Source organism: Lampetra fluviatilis, chromosome 32 (assembly GCF_964198595.1).
Source record: "Lampetra fluviatilis chromosome 32, kcLamFluv1.1, whole genome shotgun sequence".
Taxonomy (NCBI): domain Eukaryota; kingdom Metazoa; phylum Chordata; class Hyperoartia; order Petromyzontiformes; family Petromyzontidae; genus Lampetra; species Lampetra fluviatilis.
Genome location: NC_136306.1, coordinates 5656589 through 5684155, shown reverse-complemented (window position 1 = coordinate 5684155; position 27567 = coordinate 5656589). Strand labels below are relative to the sequence as shown.

The following is a 27567-nucleotide window of genomic DNA, read 5'->3' as shown; positions in this document are numbered from 1 at the left end:
GGATCAGGACTCCAGGAATGTGGTATTTCCACCAGCGACTCAGAGCTGTTATTGGAGACAAGCCCTGGCCCAATGATCGACTTGAGAAATAATACGGTCATTTATGTTCATATAACGGCGATGTAAACTACCCTGCCCCGACCGCACTGTTTATTATTAATGTATTTATCCACGAAGGGGCTCAAGTTTCAAACTAAATTTTTCAGAGGGGTCCTACATTGTGATTTTTGTTGTTGTCCAACTCATTAGTTCGCGTTTTGGTTGCACGTGAAAGGGCACCGGAGAATCTCCAGAGAACCCACCACACACGATGATAACGCTCAAAGGGCCCACACAGATGGGTTCATGAATCCACGCGCTGCACTGCTGCCGTCTCCTTTGCAGCAGTCCAGTGGCTCTGGGAGTTGCACAAAACTCGCTTGATCGAACGACATCTTGCCTCTGAAGGGCTGTGGTGGGCTGGCTGGATACCACACACACCTCAAGTTTCATCCCATCGTTTGTCATTTATATCAGTATCAGGGCAAACATTAATACGAACAATACAAGGCACGTACAATATGTTCACTGAACAAAGGAAGATAATTGCTGGAGAGATTATCCGAGCAGAGAGAAATGACATTGCCAAAAACATCAGCCTCATATATATTTTTTTGTCAAAAGGCGGTGTTCATGACCAATGTGATTCGATGTATTCATTTTCTGCGTGCAGATACTGAAGCGATCCATCACGAGACTGTCAGCTTGGGGAGGTCTTCGTCCAGCAGTGGATAGAACATGTTTAATAATTGTGATGACTGTACCACATACGGCCACATTTACAATCACATAAGAATAATGATGATGATGGTGGTCTGCTGAAATTGAGTGTGGCAACACGTTCAAATCTTTTGGGACAATATTAGCAAACACTTTGTTTGTTATAATTTATATGTTGCGGTACTTTATCTTGTTTTGCTTCTGTCACTTGGTGATGTGGGTCATTCTTGCAAATTAGACATTCTGTTCTTCTGAGTTCTCACCTGTCTAAATAAAAAATAACTTAATACTCTTTTACTTAGCGCCTTGCTCGACGTAATTTAAATAATGGTTTAAAAAAAGTACATTTTTGAGTTTGACCCATGTATCTCTGTCCAAATACAACTTCATCTGTTACACACCGCGCCCGCCTGATGAGTGCTAAACGTAGAGCTCGCCAATTCAAATGGAGTCACAAAAGAGACAGCCAGAGAATGCCCATCACTCACCCCACTGGGCAACAACACAGAAACACAGCAACCCCTAGCGTCTGGGACAAACATCGCCACCGGCCCTCGTGCTCAATGCAATGTATCACACACCAGAGGACTTACGGTGCGTTGTGTCATCGACTAATGTGACCTTTACACTCAAGATATACGCATTAAGATTAACTGACGTTGTTATACTATGGGAACCTCATTTGCCAGTAAAAATATGATAATTGGTTCTTTACCCTTCTATCTGGCAACAAAAAAGGTGTCAGTTTTGTTGCCAGATAGAAGGGTAAAGAACCAATTATCATGACGTTGTTATATCCATATGTTTGTGTTTAGTTTGTCATCCAACCCCCGCACCTCCGATTATCACGGTCGACTACGTACGGTGCGAAAGAAGTTCAACATACGTTGCATGTGGAGGGATTGGTGGTGCCGTGGTACGCGCACCGCACTATATAGCCAGTGATGTTGGATTCCTGGCTGCAACTCACATCAGTGGCTGGGCTTGGGGTACCGCCATTGACTAACCCGTGGTGGGGAAGTATGGTCAAACACCACCCTAACTAACGTAGGGAGGCGTTCAGTTCACAAAAGGGCTTGCGCATATGTTATCGAATTCATTTGACCCCAGCCATTGTATTCACAGCATGGATCACTCGTCAAATTGCGATTCTGAATCGCGACAATTTATCAAACCGCCAGGATGGTGACTCTTTACATTTCTATTGTACCCAGGCCTGGCGGAAACGTACAGAAATTCGTGCCCATACTCTTTGGATCTTTCGGCAAAGTCAAGTAGATAGAAAAATAATGAAAAAACAATGGAAAAAAATGAAAAAATTACGTTTCGATCGCAACACAAGCAATCGTCCTCGGGTCAAAAAATTCCAGCAGGCGAACTCCTGACCTTACCGAAAGACGCAGAGTATGAATTCCTGCAGTCACGAAAGCTTTAAGTCAAAATTCGTGCCCATTAAAATTATTCTGCTCTTGAAATTATACTCTCATTTGTTGTCATTTGTCACGATCATGTTTTTTGTTTATTCTAGGCACGATTTACAATGGATCTTTAGAATTAGGTACAAACTATGTATTCTGTACTCGAATGTTGTTAGGGCCCTTCAGTTTGCAAACCTGGCCAGCCACTCACTCTTGAATGCCCACTCTCATGTATTGCACGACTCAAGATTGGGCAGTCTGCCTGCAACAAGTGAGCATAGAATTCGGCTTACCTCCAATGGCAGCCCTGAGCAAGTGGAGGCAAATTCCACGTTCCCATGGCAGGGGCCAGTTCTTTGAAAACCAAAAACTTTTGCCGACTTCTCACGAAGTGTGCTTAACTCTATCAACATCGGGCAAATGACGGGATGAGTCAACTCCCGATTGATATTTAAACTCACAAGCTTCCAACTGCAAATCGAGTGCTCTAATTATAGCAAGCCAGACACTGCCACGTAATGGCGCCGTTGAAGATAAGTCAACACACTGCGGTTATAATCGAAGGGGTGGCCTTTGAAAAGTGCAAAGAAACATTCCGTAACTTCGTAAATGTGGGCGGCAGTGTTTAAATGGCGCAGGCACACAATGGCCTACGCTCGTGGACAGACATTGATGGGATTTCTTTTTCACAGCCGCGCAATTCTGTATCATGAATAATCGTCAGTTTATTAAGTGCCATACCAAACATGGAACGCCAACTCGTACAAAGGCTGGCATTAAAAATATGCATCCGAATGCATATCCATTGAAAACGATCAAATAAGAGGTTGAACAGGCATACTATAAGGACAAGAATGGTACGTTTGATGTCGAAAAATGGTGCTAGGTACAAATCAGGATGAATGCAGAGAGGTTTCAGCAGTTGAGGTTTTTTTTTACTTTTCATTCCTTTCAAAACCTCTACAAGACCAAGGCACCGACTCAAGAGCTTTTTAACATCTTGACGTGTAACGGTATTCCTCCGTTGGGAGGGGTTCACACCGACGGATTAAGGAAAGGCACTCATAAAAAAAACAGGCTACTTAATCAGGACCCTTTTTTTTTACACATGACACAGCACACACACGAAATGTGGTTATTTTCTGTCACTGTACTCTGGGGGGGGGGGTAAGTTTACCGACCTCCCACAGAACCGCTCGCTACAACCAGACCGAGTGAGCAAAAACTGTTAAATTAACACAAATATTAAAGTTCGAATTACTTTAAATGCATTTATACATTTTCCACACCCCCCCCCCCCCGTCTCTTTTTACAATGTACGGCAAAAAACTGTGCTGTTTAGTTTTGTACAACTCGGAAGACTTGTAGATTGCATGTACTGTAATCATTTTTTGATGATAGCTTACTGCACCACGCTGGAATTTTTCGAAACTCGTCCAGGCAGGTTATGGCTGTTAATATCTAACCGACGTGCTATTTATTGATAAACTCCTTTATAAAGAACCCCCCCCCCCGGTTTTAATTGTACATGTTCAGATAAAACTGCACCCCACAGCCTGTTTTAACATTTGATTTCTTGTGTTTTGTGCGGTCACAACCAATGAGGCATTAGCACTCGATGAATACGGTTTAAATGTCTCATGCCCTCCAAAGCCAATGCCACAGGACCACGTTAAGGGGGGGCAACCCCTCCAGCAATGAAAAATAATAGTTGTTAGTAAGGACTTGTCCCTTGCTTTTTATTCGACGCGTGTGCGGCGATGGCGCAGCCATCGATCGAGGGTCGAATTCGAACCGCGTTGTGTGATCGGCATCGCGCTCGCTGAAGGTGTTTGCCTTCAGGGAAGTCGTGTACTGTATACGCAACTGCGCACAATTCTGTGAGTCACTTATAACTGCTTTGCCGTTACTTAGTGCCAATTATGGACTCAGACTATTGTCCTATCATCTCATAGAGTTCCTGGCACGTAATAATATGCTACAGTGGCAGTGGGGTCACAAAATGCCGATTTATTACTAATAAACCCCAATGATCCGATCGAAATCCCTAATTTCGATCGGATCATTGGGGGGGGGCACGTGCCACCCCACCCCACTGGCTCCGCCAGTGCAGGCAGGCAGTCTTAATTACAAAAGTTCCACGTTTTCACCAGTGCTGCTACTGCATTATCTGCATACAGGAGTGTGGCATATCCACATACTCCCCGCGGCTCCGGACATTTTTTTGTGCGATCACGTGACCGACAGTTTGCCTTCCACTCCTGAGCCAAGTGACCTACGCAAACAAGGTTCTTATCGCAAGAATTTGGGCACGTTTTTCTGAACAATTTCTGCTATGATGGTACAGTACCCTCAATGTGCTTTTCAAAATGTATAGCCCTTAATCACGTTTTTATCAGGCATGGACAGGTACATAAATATACATATATACACACACATGTGAATATAGAAAGATCCCCCTGAAAGCCTAAACAGCCTTTTTTAGATAAGTGCTGTTCGTGAGCACCTTTAAAGACCAGCACGGTACATGAGGGGGTGGGTGGCCAGCACCACGCCCGACCGCATTCGTCTCACCTGTGGCGATGTTTTAACACACCACACCAGGTAGTCACTTTAAAGCTGAGACGACCTTGGGGAGGCCCAGGACTGGTTCAGATATTCGTCACTTGTGGTGGCCGTGAGCGGGAATCGAACTTGGGTCGCCGGGTTCGTAGCGCGGCGTGTTAACCGCTACACTACCGCTCCCCACATTAATATAGACACATATATACAGGTAAATGGCAATGAGCGTGTTACAAGAGGGACATAGAACACGAATGGTTATTGCTGTTCGTACATGGTGAATGTTATCTCCACACATATTGCTTTAAAACTTCCAGCAGAAGTGGATGGGAGAGGGTCAGTAGTCGTCTTTAACGTGGCCCAAAACTGAAGCCGACAGTTGCACAACCAAATCGCTCTTGAAATCGCGCCAAGTAATGGCTCGCAACTGCTTTGTCCAGATCCGAGCGAGTAGTTGCGGAACAAGGAAATTAAAAGCCACGACAAAATAAAACGCCGCATCTATGATTGGAACGACGGATTGAAAGTTCGCAAGTGTGCAGCGCACGACGAAATTACGTCGCTACAAATCGCTGGGCTGATCAATGCTTGAAAGTAGAGTGTCTCTCGGCTGTGAACAATGGTTGCTGGAGACATCCACACATATGCGTTTCAGTTGCACGCAATCGAGTTGGGCAACCTATCGCTCGGATGTGGATCTAACTTTCGACAAGGTCAGAGGTCAGTAGTTGGAGCGAAGCTTCTTGTTCTCCTCGCGTAGGCGCTCGATCTCGGCGACGAGGGTGTAGTTGATGGAGTAGCGCTCCAGGAGGGACTCCATCACGTTCTTGAATGGTCCGGTGAGTCCAAGCACACGCGCACACACATATAACATACAATCACGTATAAACACGCATACCCTACAAAGACCCATGCACAAGCACATGCTGCCACACATGCAGACAAAGACTGTTCACGGGCACCTATGAAGGCTGGCAGAGCGTACGAGGCTGTGGTCAGGCCAGGACCACGCCCTAGCCACCTTCTTCTCCCCAGCGCTGATGTTTGCACATCGCACCACGTACTGAGTCAACCCAGATGAGGGCCCAGAACCATCTTCTTGGTTCTTTCGGTAAAGTCACGTAGAAGGGAAGTAATAAAATAATAAAAAGAAAACATAATAAAATAATTCTCACGACGTTTCGGCCACAATGCAAGCAGCCGTCCTCAGGTGAAGAATGAAACACCACCAAGCTTGGAGCGTATATTTAAGCTGGGTTGGAGGGGGGAAGAAGAGCGCCTTGACCATAAATATGCCAAATTCCTCTTGATATGCACATTCTGTTGTCAAGGCGCTCTTCTTCCCTCCTCCAACCCAGCTTAAATATACGCTCCAAGCTTGGTGGTGTTTCATTCTTCACCTGAGGACGGCTGCTTGCGTTGTGGCCGAAACGTCGTGAGAATAATTTTATTATGTTTTATTTTTATTATTTTATTACTTCCCTTCTACGTGACTTTACCGAAAGAACCAAGAAGATGAATCCCTGCAGTCACGGAAGCTTTAAATCGAAATAGGCCCAGAACCAGTTCAGATATCACTTGCCACCGAAATTAGTATTGGACGGGAAACAAACGTTCGGAGCGCAGTGGGCTAACCAGGTTTCCCCAAACATGCAGACACACAAAATATAGAAATACATACACGTGCACACAAAGACAAAAATCCCCTGTGTAGCCTTGACAAACTGTAGGGGCAGTGCTGTTAGTGGGCACCTATGAAGGCCGGCAGGGCACGTGAGCGGGTTGGTGGCCAGCTATACGCCCGACCGCCTTCACACACACCCGCATACACAGACTCGTGCAAGCACAGTTTATTCTCATGTTAACTTTAAATAAAACTGAGAAAAGGAGTTAATTCGAATTGCTGGCCATGTGAAAGTTAGGACGAGCATCATGCTAAGCATAACATCAGATGTTTCTTACTTTGTTATATTCCCAACATCTCTGACTTAGTGTTGGGAATAACAAATGACACTCATGCACACATACTGTTCCAGAAAAATCAAACAAACCTACTGGCAAGTAACATTAGGATACTCAGAATGTTTATTTTATATGCTGGATTAACTTCAAAAAGCAAAATGAACAGCACGCCTTATTCCCTGGCAAACAAACTACTGAGCCGATTCAAGCTGCTTTACAGCATCAGTTCTCATTGTGCAAGAGATAGTTTAGCATTTTTTGCAAAGGCAGAGCCAGATTGTACTGTTGCATTCGGCAGTCTCATTCCAAACGCATTATCCACGTAACCAAAACAGAAGTGCACATGCCAACGGCGCCCACTACTAAGGACACCGAGCCAAACACATATAGGTCTTGAACACAGCGCAGTGACAAATCATTTGCATGCAAACCGCACGTGTGTCAATGAGCGTGACTCAAGCTGCAATGCGGGGAAAATCCATTGATGTACTGCACTATAAGCAAACTCTATTTAACTATATTTTTTATTTTATTTTACCAGGTAAGGACCACTGAGCTATACATCTCTCTTTTTTAGAAGCGACCTGGCCACAAATGATAGCTCGACCAAGTGGCTTACCAAATACTCGAAACGCGTGTTTCTAGATATGGAGGGGGAAAACCGAAGGACCCGGAGAAAAATCCACACAACCACGGGGAGAACATGCAAACTCCCTGTATACCAGGCGAGGTAGTTATAACGTCTCGCCACCCCAAACATCTATTCTCGCTGCCTTCATCAAACCACAATGACCAAACAAATAGCCTCCACGACTGGTACGGCGCAAAAGGCCCTTACCCAGCGGCAGATTGAAGAAAGGGCTGTACAATAGGTTCCGCTTTCAGCATGTGACCCAGAGGACGCAGAAACAGTGACGATACCCTCGGTCTACTCCGGTTCATGTCGCTCTGAACGATGGAGCTGACAAATCTGAATTGCTAACTATACGCGCACACCCTGGATTGTTTCACAGCGGCGTGCCGACTCACCTGTTGCATCTCAAACTGCCGCAGCATCTCCACCTGCAGGTTCACCATGTCCCGATGGAATGCATCCCTGCATGACAAACACAAATTGGTAGCCCTCTCAACGATAATAATCGCGTAAAATTTTCATCTCGGAAAACCTATTTCAAATGGGATTAGGGTTTGGCCTATGCCTTTCAAATGATAATTTTTCACAAATGTAGGTGATCCACTACAACTCTTGCTGTCAAAATGCTCGATCAAAGGCATTGCCAATGTATCTGACTAAGCAAACACAAAAAACAAGATTCCATCAATTTATACTTGAGATAATGAATTATGAAATTCGTTATTTTATCCCCAAAATGAGTACATCACAATCATAAATGTCCCCATGACAAGGGGAACACAGAAGTAGGCGTGCGACAATCTTCCTAGGCGGTTCTCCGATATAACATGAAGCACTGCTCACCGCAAGACTTCTCAACGGAAGGTTTGTCGCCGCGCAACAACAAGAGTGAGAACAGAAACGACGCAAGGGGGGACGCCCCCCAGGAGAGACACACATACGTGTAGGTCTCCATGGTGTCCTCGATCATGCCTCGGATGAAGTCGACCTGGAAGGGGGTGAGCATTCGGTGGGTCTCGCCGTTCTGCACCACGTCCGCCACTCGCTGTGCCAGCGTTCCCGCCACCTCCACCACCGGCCTGCCGGGTGGCGTCACCGCCGCGTCTAGATCGAGAAAATGTACACGCAAAATAAGTTGTGATCAATAATAATAAACAATGAAGCATTTCATGCAGGAGAGATTAAAGTCTTGAGACTTTTTTCAAGATTGTCCTGCGTTGCAATGTTTGGCCGATTCCACGATTGTTTTTTCACGCGTGGGAGGAAAACGGAATGTGAAGAAAACTCACGCATACAGTACTATGTATGGCACGACACTCAAAGCTCCGGCATTGGTTGAGTCAAGACTCCATCACTTCACTGCTATCTCCTGGTCACCTTACAGCTCAAATCTACGAACCCCGACACCCACATCTGCATACTAAGCATGCTCAGCCCTGCTTAGCTTCTCAGATCTCACAAGACTCAGTTGCATTCAAGGTGATTTGAAAGAGCAACAATATATATTTTTAAAGCATGCAAATTGTAAGGCAAACTAAAAATACAGTTGTTTTATAGACGCATACCTAGGCCGAGTATCCTGGTCTGTCCCACATGAGTTTGAAGCATTGTTTGAGACGAAGAACCAAAAGTCACCATCAGAAGTGCTGCCACAGCACCCTCCAGCGATGCCACCGCACTATTTGTCACAGCTTTGTCAATCCACTGCTGGATGAAGGCCTATCCATGCTGTGTCGGTCATGCACGTTGTTTTTACCATAGTTCCATACATGTCAACCCCTTATCAGTGCCTACCTTATTACAGCTCAATTCAGACCTTATTGGTCACCCTGTGCCCTTATGAATCTCAACGTTCATACTACAAAGTCCCATCACAAGGGAGAAATACAAAGATAATTTATTTTGCCTGTATTGAAAGGGCTGTACGCCGTATGGATCTGAAAACTCAATTTCCCTGTAAAAGAATACGGGTAAACCGTATGGGTTGACAGGTGTGTAGTTCTAAGCCGAGCCCAATACTGGTACAGACATCACTGGTAGCTCTGGCCATGGATCGAAACTCAGGTCGTAGGTTCACAGCGTAGAGCGCAAACCACTCTTGTGCCACTCCATATTAAATGATACAATAATAAATTATTTTATTTATAAAAACACACATTACATTTGCAAGCACAGAAAGAAACATGAGGATCACGTGTTCTTTACTTGCAGGATAAATGTCCAAACTCAAAAGCACGCGAATATTTTTTTTCACGTACTGCAGCTACACTGTGCAAGTGTACTGGTACAGAACGCACGAAGCGTACACAAGTGTGGACCGGCAACAACTGGGTTATTTGGTTTCATGCTGGCCTCTGAAGAGCAACAATTTAACGCACGCAAAAAACCCACGAGTGCTCTCATTTCTGCCCAAGCCTATTTGTTAAGCGCAAGGGTTCAAGGGTGCATTCTCGACCGCCTCTTTGCAAACGCGAGGCATGGCAAGCCAGGACTTGCCCGTACTTGAAGCGCACCATCAAACGCACAAAGCGTGCCAGTTTGCATTTACACCCCGGTGACTTTGAGGTGGCTCATAAGCAAGCGCTCGTTAAGATTGCGCAGGATCACAAAAGGCGCAGCGACATCAATACAATGCGGACGCTGCGCCAGCAGACCCAGACATAAAAAGAAAATAAGCAGACGTCGTTCCTGCCGCTGGCTCGCTCTTAGGAGCAACGCCAGCCCTCCTAGATCAATGAGCGTCGCCCTAGGGAGAAGGTTAAAATGCAAGGCAAGAGGGGCAAGAGTAGAACAGCAGATGGGCACGAGGCTTCAGGGATGGGTGATGGAGGCAACTTTTGTTGGCGTATACACATTGGACTGTCAGACCGAAGGCAAACAAGCAAATAATAAAAAACCATGAATGTGCATGGATTCCGTAATAACTTTCCAACATGCATTTGTTCTTGGAAGGTCTCAATCAGCGATAAGCTGAACAACAAAGATGACGTTACGTGGCACGTGACACGAGATGGCACAGGGGAGGGGAGCCGCGGGGGCACAGATTCCACAAGGGCACAGATGCTAAGGCAAATTCTTTGAGTGCTGGATTTTGTCTTCAAGTTTTGAAAAACCCTTTGATCAATTTGGCCAGTGTTCTAAAGAGAAAGTCGTTGAATAGCAACAAAAACTTCATACTAATGTGGCACTCATATCGGATAATCTTTACGAGATTTATCGTATCCCTAAGACAGACAGAAGAAAGCGAATGCATGAAAACTTTTAAGCTAATGCTCTGCCACTCCCATTGTTTCATAAGGAACATCAAGAATATAGGGGTCATATTCTATATTTAGTGCTGCGTGGAAGCGAATAATACATTGTTTAAACGCATGCCTATACAGGCCACCATACTTCAATAGGGTTTACTGTTGGTACGGCTGTTTGAATACACACAACGGACAGGAAGGACGAGATCAATGGGCCCGCATAATGCGCATGCATAATGTATACCTCTATATAAGGAATGAAACAGGTGGACTTTTCCAAAAATCTGGCTGTCGCATGATGAAGCTAGTTGTAATTACTGGCGAAACGTCGTACTCAGATTGTAAATGTTGTGGCTTGGCTCTCCAACACACCGGTGTGCTGTACTAGTGACGAATTGGCCACGTTCTGTTTACATGACAACCCTTACTAGTTGGCTGTTTCTGGTGGTGGAGGGTTTAACGACACATTATATATTTACGCGATCTTACCCAAAAAAACTCTATTATAGGTTAAATTAAAAAAAATCCCCCGTATACCCTTAACAGACTGTAGGGGCAAGTGCTGTTAGCGAGCACCTATGAAGGCCAGAACGGTACACGAGGGGGTGGGTGGCCAGCACCACGCCCGACCGCCTTTTTCTCCCCAGTGGCGGTTTACACACCGCACCAGGTACTAATTTCAGGCTGAGTCGACCTAGGGGAGGCCCAGGACCGGTTCAGATAATTGTCACTGGTGTTGGCTGTGAGCGGGAATCGAACCCGGATTGCCAGGTTTATAGCGCAGCACGCTAACCGCTACACTACCGCTCCCCCCAATAGGTTAAATAAACCCAGTGGGACACACGATAAATTGCCTCTATTGCACAGGTCACCTGGATCGATTAATTGATTGATATTTATTAATATATACGAATCCATGAATGCTCCAAATAAAAAAATAATATATTTGTATCATATATGTTGCAGATAACTGCTTCAAGTAACCCCTCGAGCTGCTAGGGGTCACTACATTCACTCCAGTGCAAAAATCTCAATACATTTTTAATGGTACATGATCGTAGAAACTCACTTTTATGAAATTGTGATGAAATGATTTTTATGCGTTGGCAATTATCTCACGAGGATCCCCTCGTTTTCCTCTGTACAGGACAGACTTCCATTGGGCAAAGTGGGACATAGTAAACCCATACTAACATTCATCATCATCTCAAAAGAAGAGAGCCACTGCCTTAAGCGTCGGGCTATTATACACTCGCATGTTTCTGTTATATGCTAGTGTTAGTGACAACGGTGGTGGTATCTATCTCACGTGATTTGTTCTTGAAAATACAGTGGCTCAATTTATCTACAATTTATGTTAACAATCTTTGAGGCCATGGCATTTCCTTGTACCAATTTTCACTCTCGCACAGAGCGATGTGAGAAACGTTCATAAAAGGTTTGTTGTTATTTTAAACGTTGGTTACAATTACAATGGGGATTCATAATAGCGTCTACACGTGTCTGCATCTCAAGGTGCTCCTTACATTGAGAGGACTTGGAATAATTTACTTTTTTTAATAGGGAAAAGAGTACAGTGGTGTGCAGGGCAGACAAAGCGGTATTAATGAAGACGCTTCACAGAGAGGAGGACATAGTCACTGATAGAAGAACGGGTTACTTCGCATGTAACGACAATTTCAGTCTATATCGCATTTAAATACAACCGCATCCCATTACCGCGTGCGTAAATTAAATGGGCAACAACATCAGGGATTAAGTTGAAATGATAAAAGACCACTTGGGAGATGGCAACACCACAGCATGGCCCAGGGTAAAAGTACAGGTGGACACGTCAATTCATCGATTATAGGTATTTTTACAGAAATGATACTTGCACAAATAATGTTTTGAATGCCATCAATTTACGTGACCCATGCAGCCAATATAGGCACCAAATTCACTACAAAGCAAAGTCGAATCGATTCTTGCTTTAAATCCCAACTTGTGGCAAAGGGATTGAATCGCGAGGGAGCGAATCGTTACCATGCCTGCAACTTTACCCCCTGCGCCTTCCCACGCTCTGCCACCATCTTGCAAACGCCGATAAACAGAACAGGGCTCACATGTGGCCGCGAGGACTGGAGTGCCGGAGACACGAGCGTCCTTGCCAGCCGTTCGCTCGCGCCCGCTCAGGTGCGGGCTGGCGCCCAGGGCAGCTGCGCTACCAGCAGACGTCGGCGTGTACGGCTCAGAGTTGCTGGAGTTTACCGAGCCCGGCCTCGTGGCAAACTGTGGGAGCGAAAGCAGGTGATGGGCGCAACGATGGTGTCAGCACAGCGGAATTGGAATCAGAATCTTTATTTATCCTGGAGAAATTCGATGGGCAATGAAACTCTTTTTCACACTTCTCCAGTTGGGGTGGCGCAGAAAGTTGCAACAAACAATAAAAATAAATCATAGCTGTCAGAAACACACCAGGCATGTTAACAGAGTACAGAGTACAAAAATGCTTGACACAGTAAGGGATCCTTCAACATCAGTATTCTTCACGTGTGTAAAAATTGTAATCAAGGAAGACGGGAGCAAAGTGTAATGTATACGACAATAACACTTTTACAAATAATACTTTTTTAAATAACTAAAATGTTGCTTCATTATTTGAAAAATAAAACATTTACATACATTGTGAATATTTAGATGTTTTTTTTATAATGTTGAAAAGTAACTCGATGACATGAAGCATTCACGATCAGTGTCACGGTAAAGATTGGTATTAGGTCTATGTTTAGTAATTGAAAAAGAATGTCGAGGAAGAAAAACAATAAAACAAAAATGAAAAAATTTCCACATATACCAAAGTATATGAATGCTGAACGTGTACCATGTGCCACTATTTTTGAGGCGCTGTGCTATTTTCCTGCGCAGTCAACGGAAAGGTCAAGAATGTCTAAGTGCCACTTGATGACATTCCATTTAAACGCGTACTGGCCAACATTGAGGGTACATTTAAATACCCCTACAAAAATACCAATACGAATAGAAACATTTTCTTCAGCAACAACAAGTATTGCAATTCCAATGATATTATTTCAAAGAGTGATTCAAGTGAAAATTAACGTGCATTCCTATTCAAGCAAACTTTGGGAGGTCCTTATCTTTATTGGCAGCCCTAAACCAGGGGTGGAAATTCCAATCTCCAATGGCGATACAGACCCCTCTAACTTAAGCTGACACATATTTGAGTATCTAGGGTCCACAACAGGATAGCGACTGGACAAAATAAACAAAGCAAAAACCCACAAGGTGTAGGTGAAATGTAAAGAAATGGAGTGATGTGCGAGGAAGATTCCGATCCAATCTAGACGACTGTGAAAGTACTTACAACAGTCAAAGACCAATGATGACCAACAGTACTAAACAACAGGGAGGAGCAGATGGTGTACACTGCAGCATGAAGATGGATCTCACAGATCACAAGACTGGATCGTGTCAAAAAATTTCTCAGAATCTTTATTTAAACTGGAGGAATCCAATGAGCTATGAAGCACTTTTTCACAGATGAGGGAAAGAGTAGTACCCGATCTCAGACAAGCTCAAACAAAATTGACTCGGACAGGTCAGACATGTCGTAAGAAGAAAGATGATTAAGACGGAAGCACGAGGTCAGCGACCGAGAGGCAGACCTAGTTGAGTGGTAAGATCAGGATCTGAAGGACTGAGGGGGTGAACACGGAGATGGCCAAGGAGAGGAAAGAGTGAAGACAGAAGAAGGTGGCAAACCCGACGCAGCAGTCCTGGGCATCAGACACGTTCTCTTAAAACCATTTCTTCTCAAACCCAAGCGCACCTGCCACACACTGACCTGGCCGGGAGAAGTTGGCACCGTGCTCCGGGCCTCCTGGCTCCACGTCACCTCCTTGGGCGTGTACGTCACCGAGTCTGGTGTTACGAACAGGGCTAGCTCAGGGTCCTTCCTGTCGATGAGCGGCAGGGCAGAATGCAGCGGCGTCGTGTACGCCGTTTCTGTGACTGGCGCCGCCGACGCCATGGTGGCGGTTACAGTCGCAGTGGAACCAGCTCCCTGGCTGACGGGGGTACGGTGAGCGCTGGCGGCGTACAGACTGATGCCATCCGACACTGCAAGCAAAGGGGAAGCCGGGTGGAGGGTGTCTTTTACCGTCTTTTGTGTTGGCCTCGTAACAGTTATTTGAGAGCATGGGAATATTTACAAATGTACCTGCACTGCTTGCCACTTACAGCTGGTTTTGGTGAAAGCTGTGGATAACAGATCGTGGTTTTCCAAGGAATTCAGCTCCGAGCTCAACCCTGGCAGCGACAATAAACCAGACTTTACAGGTGTGGCAAGACATTTGTTTTGAAACTCTGTATTAAAATTATTAATTATAAACTGGAACAGATGTTTTTGTTCACACAATGTTATTTTAAATATATGTATATTAGGGATGTGATAGTAAATAAAAATGGATCATTTGTCTCATGAGACATGCATGCAAGAATTATGTATTCACGATTACTACATGTTCACAGATTTTATATCATCATCTAGAAATTCATACCACCATGGTGCGTCGTCTTTGGATTCAAACCAGTACGCATTCTATATATTCAAACCATTAACATGGTTGACATGAACCCAAAGGGCATACAAAATTCAGTGTATTCACAAATAAGACTCGTAATCCAAAATTGACAATTTCGGTAAGATTGTGAAAGATAAAATGTGTTTTTTTCTCACCTTCTCGTACAGGTGAAAACATCTCGCCAAAGCTATCTCGCCCCAGCATGTCAAGTTGATTCGCTTGGCCACTGAGCTGGGCATTCTGGTTGGTGGGCTGCACCAAGCCTGCAAAGTACATCAGGAGCGCACGAACAATGTAGACATGAAACTATCAAACAAGTATACCGTCTGCTTGGGTGAAAAACATGCCCGTGACTTTCCAGAAAAAGTAATAAATATAGCCCGAGTTTCAAGTTTGTAGTTTTCCTCACAAATCAACAAAACTAAATTAATTATGGTTATTTCATTGGAAACCTTTATAAACTCTCTTCCAAAAGTGATTTTATATTTGAGCTGGCTGACACCTGCATACAATTTAAGGAAAATGGCATATAGCAGACATAAAACAGACTATGAATATATTATATAGTTAATGATTGTCAAAAAATATCAAAATCTAAAACGAGCATGGGGTGGTGCTCATCTCTGCCGGTGGCTGCGAGGCAGTGATAGAAATTCTACATTCATATGACGGGGGCCAATATTTCCATAGTACAGCCACTGGTTGAGTGCCGATTGTGAGAAAAGTTACACATCATTATCAACACCATTAAATTCTGATGCCTGTTCTGCACCAAACCTCTAGAGGCCAGATTCATAATGCCAGACGCGACAACACAGCCATGTGCCCATTACGCCAAATGTCAGCAGACGAACACATTAACGCATAACAACGAGCTGGAACATTGTTTCTCTGTTTGCGTTGGTCATGCATGTTTTGTTTTGCTGTACTTATTTAAACCCTGCTATTAATCATCATATCGCCATCTTTTGGCCAACTTGCAGATCAAGCCTGAAACATTATCGTCGGCCGTTTTCTTTATAAAGGTCCCCACCTGCCCCCCCCCCCACACCAAAAAAGCCATCACCATCTCTCACCCTGGCAGTGCAACAATTCAAATCTAGACAATTTCATTGCCTCTTCTCTGCGGTTGACCTCCACTCAGGCATGTTCGTTCATTTGACTGCCACTAATTAGTTAGCCTCGGCCACCAACAATCATCCCCACGCGTGACATGTCCTGTCCAAGCCACCTTACTTTTCTTAGCAATCAATATATAATGTCTCCGACTCGCATATGTTCTCCAAGCCATTTGTTCTTCTTCCTGAGCTCTTACCTGGCTTTAATTAATGATAATTATCAACTCATACTACTATGACTATACCTCTGAATGCAATTAAATGGATAATGCCTTCAACAGTGGACAAACCTGCCCCGTTGTGCCCCACGATGACGGCTTTAGCGATGACCCCGCTTGTTGGCGCTGGCACCCTGCTGCCGCTTGCATCTGCTCCAAGCGCCGCAACAGCAACCCCACCTCCTCGGCTTCCGGCCAGGGAAGATGAAGGCGCTTCCACGGCCTTTGAGGACGCTGCACTTTTTGACGCAGATGACTACAAGGACAAAAATAATTGGATGGGGAGATATTTGGGGGGGGGGGGGGGCAGGAAATATATATAAGCAAAGTTTTTTTGACAAATAATAGTTATGAACAAAAGGCAGACGTGTTAAAAGTCACGAAATAATAATATAAATGTTACACTTAACAATGATCTTGAAAGACTAAAAATGTGATTCATGTGAGAAAAATATATAAGTAGGCTAACGTTTGAAAAAAAGATTCGCCATTGCCCAAAGCCTTTGCCAATTACTGTATGTAGTTTTGTGCTCTGAGGCAATGTTAATCACAAAGGTGCTGGGATTTTGTACGTGCTAATACAGCATTAATAATGATTTGTTAAATTATTTTAATATTTTCCTCTTGAAAAGGCCTATTTCTTTCGATTTAAAGCTTTCGTGACTGCAGGGATTCATCTTCTTGGTTCTTTCGGTAAAGTCACATAGAAGGGAAATAATAAAATAATAAAAATACAATATTATAAAATAATTCTCACGACATTTCGGCCACAACGCAAACAGCCGTCCTCAGGTGAAGAACAGGTCTGTCGGGAAGACAGCGTCTGAATGAACAGACCTGTTCTTCACCTGAGGACGGCTGCTTGCGTTGTGGCCGAAACGTCGTGAGAATTATTTTATTATGTTTTTATTTATTTTATTATTTCCCTTCTACGTGACTTTACCGAAAGAACCAAGAAGATGAAGGCCTATTTCCAAAACATGTGGCAGAAAATTTAGAAAGTTGCCACTAACTGTTGCCAATTTGGATTGCCCATCTAGAAAATGAAACAAAAAGTGGATTCATCTTCTTGGTTTCCACCAAATTATTAATTTGAGCCTCCGACTATACAAGACAAGAGAGTGGATGACAGCTGAGTGACGTGAAGGTTAAATGTAGACAATAATAACAGAAATACATCCCAAGACGCGCAGATTAAAAAAATAATAAGTCCGTGTTAAATGTAGCTTTCTTCTGTTTTTAGAATTAGATGAACATGGTAACGTTTGTATCTCTCAGTGTATGTGGCATGTTTACACTGATAACGTAATCCTCATGGAAGTATAATTGTAAATGTGGTCACATGTGGTACAGTCATCATCTTCATTAGCTATGGTCAATCCATTGCTGGGCGAAGGCCATTACCACCTCCCAAGCAATTGGCACCTTTCGTGATCGTGCAATGTAACAATCCACCCAGACTTTTTGTTTTTTTCGGTAAAGTCACTTAGGTAAAAAATAAAATAAATTAAATCACGACGTTTCGGAGGCAACACAAGCTTCCGTGACGGTTCCACCTGAAGACGGAAGCTTGTGTTGCCTCCGAAACGTCGTGATTTAATTTATTTTTATTTTATTTTTTACCTTCGTGACTTTACCGAAAAAACCAAAGAGTATGGACCCTTGCAGTCACAAAAACTTCAAATCTAGAATCCACCCAGAGCCTGCACACAAACTGATGATGATCATCAGCTAGAAATAATCTACTGATGAAGCACCCCCCCTAAGCCGTCGCCATCTCCCATGGTCTCACAATGATATAATGCACCTAGCGTGTGCAAAAATGAGCTGATTTAATCACTCCCTATCCGCGGCGCGGTTCCCCTCGATCATCTGCCAGTCTTGCGCCACCATGCTTTGTCTCACAGTATTGCATTATAATATATTTTTAATTGGATTTGGATCATATATTTCATGCCAGTCTTTATCAAAGCAAAGAGTCCCAAGACTTTTAGGCTAAGTTCACACACAAGGGGAGAGTTTCGATTTAAAGCTTTCGTGACTGCAGGGATTCATATTATTGGTTCTGTCCATAAAGTCACATAGAAGGGAAATAATAAAATAATAAAAATAAAACAATTAAATTCTCACGACGTTTCGATTGCAACACACGCAATCATCAGGTGTGAAAACCACAGCATTGATTGCTTGTTTTGCAATGGAAACGTCGTGAGAATTTTATTGTTTTATTTTTATCATTTTATTATTTCCCTTCTACGTGACTTTACCGAAAGGACCAAGAACAAGGGGAGAGTTGTTTAACTTCGTGTGAGAGATAACGGCCGGGGGGTTGTGCTCGCTCACTTTGGCAGCGCCATGCTTGTGGTGGAAGCGCAGGCAGCGCACGGACGTCTTGTGCGCTGAGACACTGCGCAAAGGCGACGACATCATGCGCAGGTCGTAGAGGATGAGCTTGCCGCGTGACGTTCCCAGCGCCAGAGTCGATCCATCCGGCATGAACTCCACCGCCGTGAGAGGAGACTCCGCCGTCACGGAGCGCAGTATGCTACCCGCAAAGAAAAAAAAATCAAAATTCGTTAACATCCAACGCTTGCACACGCGGCATTTGAAGTTTCAACTGCACTCCAAACACGGAGATGCATGGTGGATAAGGATTGGCATTCATAGAGCGCTTGCTTAAATGCCTCCTCAGCAACTCAAAGCCCCTTATATCGCATGTCATCTCAACCATTTCAATGCCCGACTGTGGTTCACAGCCAAGGAGATCCTAGGGGCAGCTGCCGCTGTGTGGCACAGGGCAGAGGTCGCAATCGGGTACCCGATACCCGTACCCTACCCGATACCCGGCTACCCGTACCCGGCCGGGTACGGGTACGGGTACCCGTTTGAGACTCTGGTGCGGCCGGGTACGGGTACGGGTAGGCCGTGAGTCACTGGTGAGTAACCGTTTGTCACTCATTTCCCAAAGTCTTGTCTCTTCTCACAATTCAAGTTCCTAGAATCAACCCACCCACGCCTGCAACATGGCTTCATCCCAGAGGTCACAATCGGGTACCCGATACCCGTACCCTACCCGATACCCCGCTACCCGTACCCGGCCGGGTATCGGGTACGGGTACCCGTTTGCGACCCTGGTGCGGCCGGGTACGGGTAAGGAATCAAAACCCGTTTGCGACCTCTGACACAGGGTGTACACAGTACCGGCCTGTACTTTGGCTTTCATCCGTTGCTACGTGATTTCCCGAATTTAGTAGTTTTCAATTAGTTCATCAAACGTAGCAAATTTTGACCATGATGCCAGCACACATGGCTTACTCTTTTCTAATAACTGTCACAGGATCTTTAACGTCCACTGTGAAGCAGACGGCACAGATGTATGGTTTATGCACCCAAAGAATTAATCACGCACCGCTCAGATTGATCTGTGATCTGCAACAAACGAAAAATGTGCGATTGCTCAGCCATGTATGTATGTTGAACTTCTTTAGCACCGTACATAGCCAACCATGCTAATCGGAGATGCAGGGAGCTAATCGGAGCAATGAATTGTCAAGCATCAGTTCAGCTCTGAATTCTCAATGCAGGTCTCACTTTAAAAAAAGGGCTTTTAGCTGGTCAAATATTTTGTTGAATGAAATAATTAACCTCTATTTTATTGTTCTAATTCGTATTGTCCCATTAGTTCAGTCTCGTTTTTTTCCTTAAGCCTGAAAATACCAATCCACAACACACACTTTTCAGAATCTGAGGTTTATATCCCGCGGAAAAGCCCCAAGCTATTTTTTCAAGGGGCCGACTCGGCCAACAGGCAAAACATTTTACTGCGACAGACCTCTTGCTGACCATGTCGTAGAGGATGATCCGCTTGTCGAGGCCGGCGGTGACGAAGAGGAGGTCGTTGACGGGGGAGAAGGCGAGCGCTGACGCCGGGGCCCTGTGCGCCGTGGTGAACGAGTGGTGAGGCCGCCGCGCGTTCGCGTCCCACAAAACGACGGAGCCGTCGTCAGACACGCTGCCGAAGAGCGCCTTCTTGAAGTACGAGTACTGCAGGTCCTGCACCGGCTGCTGGGCCGCATGGAAGGCAACACGCGTTTCTGTCACAGTCAGCGTTCTACTTTATCTGAAAACAGATCTCAACAGAACACATTAAATGAAATGAGGGTAAAAACTGAAGGGGTTTTTATGCTGCATTGGGGAGATGGGAATGCGGTTAATGGGTGAAGAAAACTCGTCAGCCAAATGCCTTACTTGTTTCAGAGACCTGAGCCAACAATAAACCAGCCGATAGGCCAACAAATGCAATACATATTCTAAGTAAAAAGATCAAAGGTTTAAACAAAACAATGAAAGCAAAGCTGTGTCCAATCCAAGTATGCCTTGAACACAAGACTCTCGCTTGGTTATCAAGGAATGACTAAATAAGTAAATACACATTTAGCAACAAAACATACGGTATTTACGTACCCATGTTTCACTATCACACGGCACTCACCTGGGATTTTGGATGCGTAAAGGGGGCGCTGGCCTGGTTGGTGACCGTGTTGTGGAGAACAATCTCTCCGTGCTGGGAGCCCGACGCTGCATAGTTGTCGTTCCAGTTGTAAGAGACGCACGTGACCGCAGCGCTGTGGTCCTGCAGTCATTCACAATGGGCGCAATTTGTCTTCTAGGTTGCCAAGAAATTTTAATAGACCACATGCCAAAGATTACATGGCAGTGCAGCCAAATTAAATTGTTCTGTACTTGAGAAATCTTCACCAACCCTCACGAATGAGCATGGTGAAGTGAGAACAAACAACCCCCAACGACTGACTTTGTGGAGAGGCCCTCATCCAGCAGTGGATTGACAGTAGGGCTGTATGAGTACATTAAGAGCGTAAGACTCGATTTAGCAGATGAATAGATACATCGTTACATTCCTACAGTCTGCGGGTGTTGAACAAACTCACAGTGAATGATTTCTGGAGCTTTTTTGTATGAAGGTCCCAGATGTTGACGGAGCCATCTTTTCCTCCGCTCAGGACAAACTGGCTATTGGAGCTGAGGGAGACACAAGTCTGTCCTTTCTGTGTGGGGGGGGGAAATGAAAAAAAAGAAAAACTGATGCGTCAAAAACAAACGTTATGTATTCAAAATGAAATATGCATTGCAATTGTTTGTCTTTTAAGTGACAGGCACCAAAGCTGTCCGAGATGAAAAGCTCAATAATTACTTGAAGGTTATGATCAAGGGTGCTACCATAGCGCTCTCTAGTGATGTATTTGCATTGGCGTATTAAAACTTATGAGAGTGATGTCAATAGAGTGGTGTAATAATATAATACACTTTACCATAAGATTAAAGTATTTTATTCTCCTTTACGATTGAAATTTGTGTCACAGTCGAGGATGCACAACCTTGATATGTACTGACAACAAAAAACTACTTGTGCAATTTTGAGTCTTGCGATCATTTACATTTCATATTTGATCAATTATATTGTTCATCGGAAATTGGATCTTACGTCCTCGGCAAGCTGAAGAACGGTGATGCAAGCCACCTTGCAGCTTGTGAGAGTAATCTGGTCGCCACTCTCAGAGGCACTCAGGACAAAGGGACGTTAGTCGCATGTCAAGGCAAACGCAACTTAGCCTCAGCACCTCCTGCCGCGTGCATGCACACGATAAAATGAAAAGCTTTTTGATTTCATGACCGTGCAAGGCACCGCAGAATGGCTATCGTCAAGAAGCACAGCTCTTTGGTCACTGCACTCCAGGGGGCTTATGTTATCTTTAAGGTCGGCGCTTAAAAAGCATTTTTAACCAGGGCTAATGAAAGCAAACATAGATCGGTATGAAACACGGCAGATGGCCAAGACGTTCCAAAAGCCTCATCATAACACGGTGATAGAAAACACAATCAGGAGGTCTAACTCCATCAAGTAAGAGGGCCGCCATTTGTCTTCATCATCAGCAGAGCAAAATATATTTTCCAGACGGCTCGAAACGGTTGACAGCACTTTAGCACTCCTTGCTTCTGACCCACAGCACTGACGTATGGCATGAAGAGAGATCGTAACAAATGGCGGTGGCTAAAGGATCCAAGCATTTCCACCGAAGTTCGATTCCCAGCCACAGCTAACATCAGTGGCAAGGGATATCTGAACTGGCCTTGGTACACTACCTTCACCAAACCACGCTGACTGGCCGCAGGGAGAACCTTATTCAGTCCTGGATTGACAAAAGGACTTTGTACATTATTTTCACAAAAGGATATTGTCAGGATGGCCGAAGACTGCGAGCGAAGAGATGCTCTGTGCGGTGCTGTGCGGGTTGAACTGGTCGATGAGAGTGAGGGTCGGTGCATCCCACAGGCGGATGTCATCACCACACGACACCAACCTCACCGCCTCCTGCATCTTCGCGGCCTGTCCAATGAAGGGGGCATTAGCTTATTTAGTAGCTATGTAACGAATTATACATTCCAGTCGATTAATTATACTTTTTGGTTCTTTTGGTAAAGTCAGGTAGAAGGAAGATAAATTAAATAATAATTATAAGTCCATTGTCTCTCCTCCATCCTCTATGGGCAGAAATTCCACACAACTCTCTCATTTTCTCTACCCCAATCCTCCCTCCTCTCTCTGCCCCCCCCCCCTCTCTCTAATTAAGACCTCGACACAGAGGCGTTGTCTCTGTTTGTCTAGGTTGTGTCTCTATCTGCTTGTGTGTATGTCTATGTGTCTCCGTGTCTGTGTTTTGTCTCTCTCTCAAATTTAGCAATCTTTGGAAGAACGTAATCAACCAGGTAGGGTGTTGACTGTTGTGTTAGCCGACTCTCTGTGTTGAATTGCATTATATTTCTAAGTTTACTAGGTTTGTTTTCTCATTCATTCTTACCTGATGACGGTTGCTTGTGTTGCAATCGAAACGTCGTATTCTATTATTATTTAATTTATTTTCTTTCTACGTGACTTTACCGAAAGAACCAGAGTCATTCCTGCAGTCACAAAAGCTTCGAATCTAGTTCGATTCATTACTCACGATAAACGCATCGCAATATGTAACAGTGTTATTTTCAAATTCAAGTAAATGTATTAACATTATTCTCCAAAGCTTATGGTTGGAATGAATAACAGAGGCAAAAAAATACAAATGCAGACAAAGCAAACAGCACAGGACAGGCATTATAAATGACAGAATGTCCTTAACACAAGCAGTATGGAAAATACAGTACAAACGAGAAAGTAACGGAAGAGACAGAACAGACAAAAACATAATTGAAACGAATCATTACCCTGTGTTGTCCCCATTCATAGAAATTGCATGGTATTGCGTTGGTGTGAAATGTTACATGCCTATAATGATTTAACCACAGCTTTAGCTTGACAAAAAAATCAAAATTGCCTTATTACTGAACACTACACCGAGCGACGGTTAGTCATCGTTGGTGCTACCGTGACCACTGACCCTAATCCAGACACACATATCCTGCCGAGTGGCTCAAATAAGGAGTAGAATGTTTTTGTTACCTCCATATGGCATGCTGGGCACTGGACAAGTAACAGTACCAAAGACCATTGCACCAATCCTTTGCCTGCAATACTTGGTGATAAATTCCCCATGGCAGTAAGATAAGCATGACGAAGTGTGTTAGTCAATTGAAAAAGCAATTAATTACTCCTGTTATGACACGCCTCTGTGATGTTAATCCTATACATTTCAGTACGAACTTTAATTTGTACTTAAAAACACAAATATATGGAGACCGTAACTCTATTAAAATGTTTTGGAGAATGTTATAAACCAGACATTTTACTCCCTAATCGTGTTGCACAACTGACAACTCCCTGACTGAAGCAGCGTGGGCTGTAAACATGTTTCGCTGCTAGGAAACGACTAACAAGTCACATTTTCAATGCATATGCACACGACTGGGTAGGTGCCACCAAAGTTATTCTGTTTTCTCAAGGACATCTCTGAGCAAATGTTCAATTTCAAAAACCGCGTTTAACATGTCCTGTCATAACGAACAAAAGAATACCTTTTTGTCTCAGCTTCACTCACACCGAATTTGGTAACTCAAATACTGTGTTTTATTACCCGAGATTACAATTATATAAATGCCAAGTGACCCTACATAATGATGCACTTGTAAATAATGCATCTCAGCGAGCTCAATACTTGTTGAAAACATCAAGTTAATTCTAGAAAGTATGCCCATTAAGTTAGTGTCCGCTATTTTAAAAGGCGTGGGGTCACACTGGGCAAAGTCATGAACATGGGTATTTGTCATTCCACATATCACAGGGGAAACCCTCAAGCGATGACAGATGTCACTTTGATGTTTCCCCTTAAAATAAGAAAGTCAATGTGATGTGTGAGGCTATGGGCTGGGTTTTTTTTAGATTCCCTCCTAAGCGGGCTGAAAAGGAAAAGCACTATGAAGCTTCTGAACCCATCCCTGCTGGGTGGTTCACAGTTGTCCCTTACCTCAGATCTGCATTTCTAAAGGACATCTGAAGTCCCAATAGGGTTTCAAGTTTCTACCTGCTCAAATAAACAATAGTGCGGTGCTTATCTTTTATGGCAGTATAAAGCCAGTCGTAGAAATTACACATTTATGTGCGGAGATAATCAGCACACTCACCTACCCTATTCAAGGAGTTCTCATTAATAATATATTGATGACAATTCCACTTTCGGATAAAGTGGGTCAGTCTGTCAGTAAAAAGAACCACAACGTGGTATTCACTTTATCGAACCCAGAATGGTTTTGGATTGAACCGACCCCCCTTAACCTAAATTTCACTCCTGACCTCCTGCTTGTGAATTGAGCAGTCGACGGTATACTCTGGTGGCCAGTTTCAAACTATGGGCCACAATAATGCTGCACTTGCCCTCTTCGATCACTCAGTATTTAAGATACGTTTAACGAGGCTATTCCTGAAGCCGTCCGCTGTCTCACAGATCTCGACATGAGTATATATATAAAAGCTGCTGATCAGCTCCCCACTACAAGAACAGGAGCAAAGTGTCTGATCATTAACAACAGCGCGTTACGTAAGTGAACGCTGGAAACATTTAACACTGCCCGTGTGCGTACACACGCACGCACGTGTCTTCTACGGGTCCCATTCACACCAACCAGAGGTGCTCACGATCTAAATAGTCGAGGGGGGGGGGGCAATTTAGATCGCCCGACTTGACACGACGCGTGTACAGCCAGCACAGTTGGTTGTTTTGCAATTGTGTTCCCCCATTTCGTCTCACTCTGCGTCCGTCAATGTTGACTCGGGACGTCTCCCCGCGCGTCTGAATCTCTCTCACGAGTCGAATCTGTCGCTTGCTCTGTCCAGTCTCCCGCACAAGCTCCCAACACCGAAACGTCGCAGGTTTTTTTTGTACCGCGCACGCACAAAGTACATTTACAACAGTTCTAACGTTATAGCGCAATTGCGCCCAACAAATCACACGTCCACCCCCGCCTCGCTCCCGCGGCCAACTCCCCCCCCCCCGTCACCTCCCTCACCCCCGGGCAGGGTCTTTCAGGAAAAGTCGGTAGGCTTCCCACAAACCCAGGCCCTCCTCCACCGACAAAAAAAATAAAACTCCGTTACGATCTCGCGCCACTTCCCGTTGTGCCAAATAATCCCCCGAGCGTTTTAATGTTGTTTTTACGCGCGTTCGTGGAGATGGCGCTGCCGATTAAGGGTCGGCCGACAAGACGGGTCGCTTTAACCTCGCAGAGTAAACTTCGCGCGCCGCTCGCCTCACCAGAGGGGTGCCTGGCCCCGCCACTTTTTACGAACGCGGCCGCACTGCGCATGCGCGCATGACGACAATTTAGATTTCCCGCCGCGGATAGGCGCCGCGGACGAATGTCGAGTTCCCTATTGGTCCCCTGCCCCCCCCCCCGAGCACCACGTGACCAGTACGGTTGTTGGCGGATACTCATGTGCTCTAATAAATGTAAATCGGAATGTTTATTAAGACTGCAGAAATCCGATAAGCTATGAAGCTCTTTTTTGTATACTAGAGGTTTTTTTTTGGGTTAGATCGCGTAAATATAAATGTGTCGTTAAACCCGCCACCGCCAGACACAGCCGAGTCGTGAGGTTTGTCACGTAAAGAAAACACAAATAAATCGTGGTAATTGTTTACCATTTCAGCCATGTGTGGCTCTCGCCTGATGATGCCGGTTGCAATTACTGGCGAAACGTCGTTCTCGAATTGTAATGTTGTAGGTTTACTCTCCAACGCGCCGGTGTGCTGTACTCGTAACGAATGGGCGAGTTTTGTTTACATGACACAATACCTTACTAATTATACTCTTTGGTTCTTTCGATACATAAAATTAAATACATATTTATTTTAAATAAATCTTTATTTTAAATAAATCTTTATTTTATACCTACGTAACTTTACCGAAAGAACCAAAGAGTATGGATTCCTCCAGTCACGAAAGCTTCAAATCAAGACCTTACTAATTGTCTGCGTCGGGTGGTGGCGGGTTTAACGACACATTTATATTTACGCGATCTAACCCAAAAAAAAAACCCAACCCTCTATTATGGATGATGTTGGTCGCGAAAGCCTGCGTGTTTAAGCTCTTTTTCACAGATATCCAGTACGGGGCCGGTCAGAACGTGACATCAACAAACAATACAAAGACACGAAAGGAGTGGAAAGTATTGGAAAGGTAAACAAATCAATTAAAAATATATAAAAACACAACTAAACTACGTTTAATCTTACCAGGTAAAGCTCACTGAGGTATCCTTTTTCAGAACCGACATAGCCACAAATGATAGCTCAGCAAAGCGGCTTATCATGCAGTAAAGTAAATACTACAATGAGTTATACTGGTAGGAACCTCCTGGTTACACCAGCCCACAGGGGATTATTGTGTCCGTCCGTCTGTCGTGCAGGGAGGGGAGGGTGGGGAGGGGCTGGTCACCCCGTGGTGCCCTTATAAAACTCAACGTTTGACCTACTCACGCCGGTTTGTGCCCGCCCTCACAGTCGGGCATATTTGCGGAATACACCACGCCGCCGTTGACCCTGGCCATTGACCGAGCAACCCA

The 27567-nt window shown here is 44.5% G+C and overlaps 1 protein-coding gene across 4 annotated transcripts; it reads right to left on the bottom strand.

The window, feature by feature from the left end:
• Nucleotides 1–1562: 1562 nt before the first annotated feature.
• On the bottom strand, nt 1563–26282 carry NEDD1 (NEDD1 gamma-tubulin ring complex targeting factor). Of its 4 annotated transcripts, none has more exons than XM_078871401.1 (15): nt 26258–26282; nt 22758–22908; nt 22006–22100; nt 21452–21568; nt 20995–21135; nt 20335–20567; nt 18846–19047; nt 16575–16758; nt 15322–15429; nt 14823–14891; nt 14428–14702; nt 12689–12854; nt 8277–8439; nt 7731–7797; nt 1563–5565 (listed from the first exon to the last, which is right to left on the bottom strand). In XM_078871401.1, exons 2-15 carry the CDS (start codon nt 22897–22899, stop codon nt 5461–5463), a joined length of 2067 nt encoding a protein of 688 aa, XP_078727527.1. In that variant the 5' UTR covers nt 22900–22908; nt 26258–26282; the 3' UTR covers nt 1563–5460. The 4 variants fall into 4 exon arrangements, with proteins under 4 accessions (XP_078727527.1, XP_078727528.1, XP_078727526.1 ...); XM_078871402.1 differs by lacking the exon at nt 26258–26282 and adding an exon at nt 26162–26245; XM_078871400.1 differs by lacking the exon at nt 26258–26282 and adding an exon at nt 26013–26147.
• Nucleotides 26283–27567: the final 1285 nt, after the last annotated feature.

What these genes read in the sequence shown, in the direction of transcription:
- NEDD1 (XM_078871401.1), bottom strand. Translation starts at nt 22,899, where the DNA reads ATGCAGGAGGCGGTGAGGTTGGTGTCGTGTGGTGATGACATCCGCCTG. An exon ending in CGTGGGGCACAACGGGGCAG is followed by an intron (nt 15,430 to 16,574) that starts GTTTGTCCACTG and finishes TGTACTTTGCAG; the next exon opens with GCTTGGTGCAGCCCACCAAC. An exon ending in GACACCATGGAGACCTACAC is followed by an intron (nt 7,798 to 8,276) that starts GTATGTGTGTCT and finishes TTTGTCATGCAG; the next exon opens with GGATGCATTCCATCGGGACA.